Raw genomic sequence first — 8,371 nt, forward strand, 5'->3', positions numbered from 1 at the left:
GCCTGATCTTCATCATTCTTCTCCAAGTCGGAGAAACACGTTGTAAAATCCGAAAATCAGCCGGAGGATACCTCTTACAATATCTGATATGCAAAAAATAACTCCAGATGGATTTCACTGTTTTGAACCGGACCCATAATTTAATTGAAAAGGCTGTGACTGTATCCTTCAATCTCCGAATACCAAGACCCCCTTTCGAAAATGGGAGGCACACTTTCTTCCAAGAAATCCAATGAATTTTATGATCCCCATTCTTTGATCCCCACAAAAAATTAGCACAAATCATTTCCAGCCGATGAATCACAGTTCCCGGGGGCTGTAAGACCTGGAATAAGTAAATAGGCATGGAGCAAAGCACACTTTTAATAAGAACCAGCCTACTACCGAAAGATCACAATTTTGTTTCCCATCCTTGCAGTCTCCTATTTTCACTTGCAATAATATGATCAAAATAAAGACTTTTACGAGGCCCCAGATACAGCGGAGCACCAAGATATCGAAGAGGTAAATCCCCTTCGCTAAATCCAGTAATAGACAAATACTGCCCCTTCCTTGCCGCTGAACAATCATTAGCAGTGATGAGAACACTTTTGGCATTATTAATCAATTGACCCGAACACTGCTCATAGTGATAAAGGAAATTCCTAACCCTCTTAACACTCGAAATAGCTCCATTCAAAAAGATGATCAGATCATCAGCATACGCCAGATGAGATAAAATAAAAGAGCGACCTGTGTTAAACATCATGCTCTTAAACCGATTGAAAATAAAGTCCAGCCCCCGAGAAAGATATTCTGCCGCAAGAACAAATAACAAAGGAGATAAAGGATCTCCTTGCCAGAGACCTCTCTTGGATGCAAAAAAGCCAGACATATTCCCATTAATATTAACTGAGAACCAACAGTTACTGATGCACCGAGAAATCCTATTGCCAATAACATCAGAAAACCCCAAAGCTTGAATCATCTGTAACAAAAAACTCCACTGAACTCGATCATAAGCTTTAGCCATATCAATCTTCACGATCAAATTCCCTCCCTGGGTCGCATAATTTAGATGATTAACCATTTCCTGAGCCATCAAAATATTGTCAGAAATTAATCTCCCAGAAATAAAACCACTCTGAGAAGGAGAAATAATCCTAGACAAAATCGGCCGCATCCGCAAAGTGATGATTTTGGTGATGATTTTATTACTAACATTGCAGAGGCTAATCGTTCTAAAATCAGACCATGTCTGGGCATCCACACTTTTAGGAATCAAGATAATAGTAGTGGCGGTGATGCTCTTCGGAAGACAAGAACCATTCCAAAAATTCTGAACTTCTTCAATAACATCTCCTTTAATAATCTCCCAACACCATCTAAAAAAACCTGCAGAAAACCCATCTGGCCCGGCTGCACTATCTTCATGAATAGAAAATACACTCTCGCGTACTTCTTCCTCAGTAATAGGACGCAAAAGATTATCATTTTCCTCTACAGTAACCAGTGAAGGAACATGACCAAAATCTGCTCTGTTAAGAGGAGCATGTTCACCGGTTAATAAGTTTTCAAAGAATCGAACCCCAGATTCTTGAATAATATCTTGCTGCTCCAAAGCTACTCCATCCTCCCAAATACGAAAAAATTTTATTTTTAGCTCTCCTCCTGTTAACCGTATTATGAAAAAGGCTGGTATTTCTTTCTCCATCCACAATCCACCTGGCAGCCGCTTTCTGTTTCCAAAAAGATTCCTCCATGGCTAACCCAAGAGACAGGTTTGCCTGTGCTAAAGAAAGCGCCACTTTATTATGATCCGAAGACACCAAATCAAATGTCATTTCTGCATGAGAAGCTGCTGCCTCCAAAAGCTTAACTTTGTCGTGAATGTTACCAAAAACCTCAGTATTCCACCATTTAAGATGAGCCTTAAGCTGTTTCAATTTAATCACCAAGCGGGACAAACCGCTTGCACAACAGGGATTATTCCAATTCAATCTAACAGTTTGAAGGAACCCCGGATGAAGCCGCCACATATTTTGGAATCGGAAAGAACTCTTCGGCCGAGGCATAGTAGGAGCAGAAATGAGTAAAGGACAATGGTCCGAAGTGCCCCTGTGTAGATGCTCCACCTTAAAAGCTTCAAAATGATCTGAACATGAAGGAGAGATGAGCACTCTATCAAGATGTTTCCAAATAGAATTATTCGTCCAAGTAAATTTGGACCCAATGAAACCTGCATCAACCAAACCAGCATCTATAATAAACGTAGAGAAATCCTGCATGGCTCCAGGACTACGAACAGTACCAAGAGAATGTTCACTAGCCCCCGTAATAATATTAAAGTCTCCTCCAACCACCCAAGGACTCCCATCCTGTGGTTGGCAATCTAACAAACCCTCCCAAAGCAAACACCTTGTGCTCCTATCACATTTCGCATAAACCACCGACAAATAAATATCTCTCGGGAATAAACCAGAAGCAAGCTTAAGATGTAAGAATTGCTCATGATCCTTAACCATAGTTATCGAAACATCATGGGAATAATAAAACCAAATTTTATTACTCAAGTTTGATATTACCGAATCAAAACCAAACTTCTTATTCTGCCATTCCTGATTAAATTGCCTTTTCGGTTCACTAATAGCCATAAAGAGAAGATGATTAGTATCTTTGAGGAATTTAATCCGTCGATGTACTGCTTTATTTCCAATACCCCTGACATTCCAAATGACACCGTTCATTGAGAAATATTGGATGCGGAACCAGTGGACTGCTTAGAAGCCTCTATCCTCGACCCCAAAGGTGGAACAGATTTATTTCTTTTAGGAGGCCTGCCCCGTCCGCGCTTCTGAGAGATTTCCATGGTAATTGGTTGATCCTCCCCCGACAGAGTGAAAGAAATGCTATGATCTACCCCCAATTCAACATTAGAATCCAAATTTGCCTCTGGGTTATCATTCCCTCCCTTTAAATGCTCTATGAGCTCAACTCCTTGCTCACTAATCACATTCAAAACCTCTGGTTGAACTTCTCCAGCTGCACGTCCCACCTGAAGCCCCTCGCCAGCCCTATCCACAGAACCTGAGCACTCAATATTGAAATCCAAAGTCGGCTCCGAGACCCCATGGTTAGTCCGATTACCCTCTATAGAACCATTCAAATCATCCTGAACAAACACCCCTTCAACCCACGAACCATGCCATAATCCATCAAATTTATTGGACATTAATATATTATCATTAATAGGCACGTCCCTAGAAAGCACTGGATCACTAGCTAGATTATCCACCATAGGATCAAAGTTATTTGAAGAATCACCCTGCTGGAGTTGGGTAGGTTCCCGAACCAGCAGCGGCTCCTCTTCTAAATCCAAAACAAGAGGATCAAATCTGTTTGAAGTTTCTCCACCATTAACCATGCCTGGACTTCGAACCGCTAAAACATCCATCACTTTCTCCTTCCCCTTCTTTGAGGCCACTTGTTTCCATTCAAACCTTGGTGCATCAAACTTCGCGCCAATTCTTGCAACTCACAAAAACAACAACTAACATGCATAATATTCACTCGATACATCACAAAAGTCAAGACAAATCATATATAAATCAAGTGCATAAATTGCACTTATCATTCATCTTCCTCCTTCCTCTCTTTCTACAAAAGAGAGTTTATAAACATTTATGGTCAAAGAACTTGTGATTTCACATTGCCAAACACAATAAGCACCAAGAGCAGGGCAAAATTTCCTTAAGAAAATCGTGTTCAACACGAGCCTCAACTATTGAATTCTTTTTATGTTTCTTCTGTCATATTCAAGTTTTTCCTAATAAATATACCCACAAAAAGTTTATTATTATCAAAATAAATACATATACAGTAAATGCATCAACACATTATACATGTTTAGAAAGTAACACATATAAATTGTGTAATAATCGTGTGCAAAAACTCAAGTGTCTGATGAGATTTACCGGCATGTCAATCATTGTCGGGCATTGAAAAGAAAAAAGAGAGATAGAGCCATCGTGTCACATTTCCTGTCTTGTTTGATCGTTTCTTTCTAAAAAATGCATTATTATTTTTAATCAAGAACAGATATTGTTCTTGCTGTCTATAAATTAATTTATATATTTTTTTATATATATTTTATGCCTTCCACGATTAACCATCGTTCCCCCGTGTGAATCGAGCCGTTTTTCCAGTACGGATTCATGCTTCGATGTAGCTATATTAATGGTGCCACATGTCGGGATGGACCAAGTCGAAATGATAGGCGTAGAAGAGATGAAGAATCTCCTTTACTCTATCGTCAACTGTGAAATCATTGGTGTCCCAAAGTTGGCTATGGACGAGAATCTAATGGAGTTCGTGCTAGTCCCTCTAGGCATGGGAGTGCTGTTAGCGTACCATTTTTGGCTTCTTTACAATATAATACGCAATCCCAGAAGAACTGTGATCGGCCTCAATGTTGAAAGTCGCCACAAATGGGTCTTCTGCTTGATGGCCGTAAGTTTTCTTCACTCTATTTATTTCTGTTGTTGGGTTGCAAATTAACTGCCATGTTTTCATTGTTTTTGGGCTGTCATTCGAACTTGGAAGTCATCAAGACGCTAAAGTGTTTGATCTTTTGTTAGCTGGATCTTTTACAGCATATATAGTCATGTTCTTGGCTTGAGGGGTCAGATTTGATCAAACGTAGCATCCCCAAATTCCCATGTTTCTCTCTTAGTTTGTGGTGTGATGGCTTCCAAAATTGAACTTTTGAGCATGATATTTGGGTATATATTGATCGAGGACTTCTCTTCTCGACTCAGATACCCATAAAAATTCTCTCTTCTTGTTGACCTATAAATGTGATGGTTGCACGGAAATGACCACAAGTTCTTTTTGGCATTACTCTAGAAAGATATTTATAAAATTAAGGCTACAAAAGATCGATGCCAGGATAAGAACTCCAGTTTAGATAAGATGATCGATTATTCTTGGGACTCTTTGGGCAAGGAATGATTTTTTTTAACCTCGATATGATGTACCTTACATGTGCTCTTTTGGAAGGCTAAACTAGTCATACCTTAGTTATGCCTAGCCACATCAGCGAGGGGAACTTTTTTAATGCTTGGCATAGCACTTTCCCTTACATGATCTTGAGTCATGGAAATTAATGATGGATCTAAGTGTCTACTCCAGTTATTCTTCAAACGAATAAGACGCAATCACCTAGTTCCTGTGAATGACTGTGCCGAACCTTAGGTTGTGTCCATTCCTGCTAGAGATATCGAACGTTCACCTCGTGATAAGACATCGAGAAGATATGCATGTATGGATAATCAGTTTGTCCAAATGCGTGTGTTTGTACCTGCATATAAAGATTGTATGTATTAATCAAGTTTTTCCTTTCTTATGGCACTGTTTTTGTCTTCTGAAGATATTAATTAGAGTTGCTTTCTAGACCGGTTAGTCCTTAATGCTCCTCTCGGATGTATCAATCAGTTGGTGTTTTCGAACAAGTTCAGGTTCTAGATGCTGAGAAGCTCATCCTAAAACTTGCTTGAGGATGTTTATGAACTTTGACAAAATTGTATTTGGCTTCATTCCCATGGACTTCGCCTACTGACCGTCAGTGAGTTGAGCAAAATTTCTTGTTTAAAGTGAAATAGGGGATAATTTAGTGTGCTGTTTAACTCTTATATGGATATAATTTCATACATAGAAAAAAATGGATAGAAAGTGTTGTTTTCTTTATGAGTAAAATGCTATAATATTTATTGAGTGCTTATTTCAGCTGCGAAAATTTGATTTCGCACTAGATTGCTCATTTATGTTACCTCAGCAAATATTTGTATCAGTTTAATCCTTATACGTAGGAGTATCAAGCAAGAACTTCTGAACATATTTCCGGATTCTTGGATGTTCAATAAGGGATCTTTCCGTCTGACACAAATCATCAGTTACCTTCAATTCATATTGAAAACTTATCAAACATTATACTATAATCAAAGGGAAAGAAAAGTGATGGAGTGAATCTTAAGAAGTGCTTCAAATGGTTGTATGAACTATTATGAACTGTAGCGAAAATGTTATGCATGATCCTACAAAATGGACTTTGATGATTTGGAATGTTAGCTCTGGTTTTCCGAGCTGGTTGTTATCTATTGTATCTAAGGACCTTTCTTATTAATGAAATGGTTTTCTCAACAAAAAAAAAATGTAGCTGGGTTATTTCCATGGGTTGCTGCTATCTTCCTTTAGTATCATTTTTTTTAGTAATACTCTTTCACCAAGCTTTTGGTGCATTTTGTTGTCCCAGCATAAAGTTTCCTTTTTCCTCCAATTCTACCTGGCAACTTACGTCGACTATCTTTTGTGCTTGGGATGTAAAGGTACTGATATCAAACCAGAGCTAACCTGTGGACAAAATTTTCAGGATCCACTCAAAAATGGAGTTTTGGCAGTTCAAACGCTACGCAACAATATAATGGCGTCCACCCTTTTGGCGACCACGGCCATCACTCTCAGCTCATTGATCAGTGTGTACGTCAGCAACAAATCAACCTCTTCTCTGGAGTCGATACATGCAAATAGCTCTTCTATAATATCTTCTGTCAAGTTCTTTGCTATATTAGTGTGCTTTCTTTTTGCATTCTTTTGCAACGTGCAGTCTATTAGGTACTATGCCCATGTTAGCTTTCTAGTCTCTGTGCCCCCGTCTGCAGACAGGAAAGAGTCTATCGAATACGTCGAAATGAACCTGAACAGAGGTTCCTTCTTCTGGACACTTGGACTCCGAGCATTTTACTTGTCCTTCCCTCTCTTTCTCTGGGTTTTCGGGCCTATACCCATGTTCGTTTGCTGCTGTGTGATGTCGCTTCTTCTCTATTTTCTGGACACTACGACGAAATTTACGAGGAATCTGTATACACACTCTGTTAGGGAGGATACGAATGGTGAGGTCTGAAGATGTGGAGTCTAGTGTTCTTTGGACATGAATGTACTTGTGACTAGGTTTTGTGTGATATTTCTTTTTTGGGAGAGAATGTTTTCATTTTTAACTTGTCCCAGTACTGTGAAATTGGTTGCTTTGATTATATTGTCTCATTTGTTATGTTGTATGATCACTAGGATCATAATTTAGTAGCAAACTTGTTTATAAAAGTTTTGTTGCCAATTTATTATGGTGTTTGAGTAAGCTTGTATATTTTGATCTCGCTGATTTCGGGTTATGAAATTTGTTTTGGTTTATAAATAAATGTTGGATTTTGTTTTCCGATAAGCTTCATGAGGCGGTGTGTAATTATGCTAGAGCGATGATCAAGACACGAGATCTTACTTCAAATCTATATCTATATACAATGTTTTTATAACCAAGGTTTATCTTAAAAAAATGGTCCAACTGATCGGATCGTTTTATAATATATTTATCATAGTTTAAAAAATAAATAACTATATAAATATATTCAAAATATTAATTATATTTATATATATTTTTAAAAAATAAATAAATTAATTAAAAAATTTTAATAATACTAAAATAATATTTTTAACAAAGTACAAATTCCAAATAATCATGTATATATATAATAAAATATTAAATTAAGATTTTAAAATTTTTTTTAAAAAAACTACTTTTTAAAAAAAATTAAAAAAATCGAAAAAACGGTTCAACCGATTTTTGGCCTGTTCTTGAGACCGGTTCTTGACCGATTCGATCGATTTTGGCCGATTCTTGACCGGTTCTGAGCATTTTAACCGTTAAAACGGTTTTTTGGGGTGTTCCGGACCAGTGATCGGTTTCCGATCGAACAAGCCGGTCCAGTCCGGTCCGATTTTGAAAACATTGTCTATATCAGTGATGCAGTCACGACGGATTCAATCAAAAAATTTTAAAATTATATAAAATAAATATTTTAAAATTAAAATACAATAGAAAAACTAATTTATAATCAATGAACGGGATAATTCTTAAATATATCCTTATAGTTTCATTATCGTGCCAAATATATCCCTTTTGTTTTTCGTATCCTAAAAATCTCTTATTAATTAAAAAATGTCTCAAATACGTCCTTGAAACTAAATAATACCTATTATGCCCTTCATTTCTCAATTTATTATTAATAACCTTAATCCCAACATGCTTCTGTAAGTAAATTAAAGCAAATTACCTCTTTGACCAAGATGTTGTCGGGTTATGACCATCGGGTTTTACAGGTTGTTCCTCACAACCGAACCACGCGATCACAACCGATGGTTCCTAACACAGACTCCTTCAGCAGCACCTAGCACAGCCTTATTTCGTTTCCTACCTTAAGGCGTATAGTAAAAGCTTAATTTTTTGAATGAAAACAACATGATAGGGAAGAACCTCGGAAATTTATCTGACAACATATTATTA

General features: G+C 37.5%; 1 protein-coding gene across 1 annotated transcript; it reads left to right on the forward strand.

The window, feature by feature from the left end:
• Positions 1-4,021: 4,021 nt before the first annotated feature.
• On the forward strand, positions 4,022-7,213 carry LOC140883035 (uncharacterized). Its single transcript, XM_073289331.1, has 2 exons — positions 4,022-4,488; positions 6,407-7,213. The coding sequence occupies exons 1-2, from the start codon at positions 4,216-4,218 to the stop codon at positions 6,935-6,937; spliced, it is 804 nt and encodes a 267-aa protein (XP_073145432.1). The 5' UTR covers positions 4,022-4,215; the 3' UTR covers positions 6,938-7,213.
• The last annotated feature ends 1,158 nt before the right edge of the window (positions 7,214-8,371 follow it).

The sequence above is a fragment of the Henckelia pumila genome, chromosome 2, assembly GCF_033568475.1.
Source record: "Henckelia pumila isolate YLH828 chromosome 2, ASM3356847v2, whole genome shotgun sequence".
Classification (NCBI taxonomy): domain Eukaryota; kingdom Viridiplantae; phylum Streptophyta; class Magnoliopsida; order Lamiales; family Gesneriaceae; genus Henckelia; species Henckelia pumila.

Coding starts and splice junctions, on each gene's coding strand:
- LOC140883035 (XM_073289331.1), top strand. CDS start 4,216: ATGGTGCCACATGTCGGGATGGACCAAGTCGAAATGATAGGCGTAGAA. Junction 4,489..6,406: donor GGGTCTTCTGCTTGATGGCC/GTAAGTTTTCTT, acceptor CAAAATTTTCAG/GATCCACTCAAAAATGGAGT.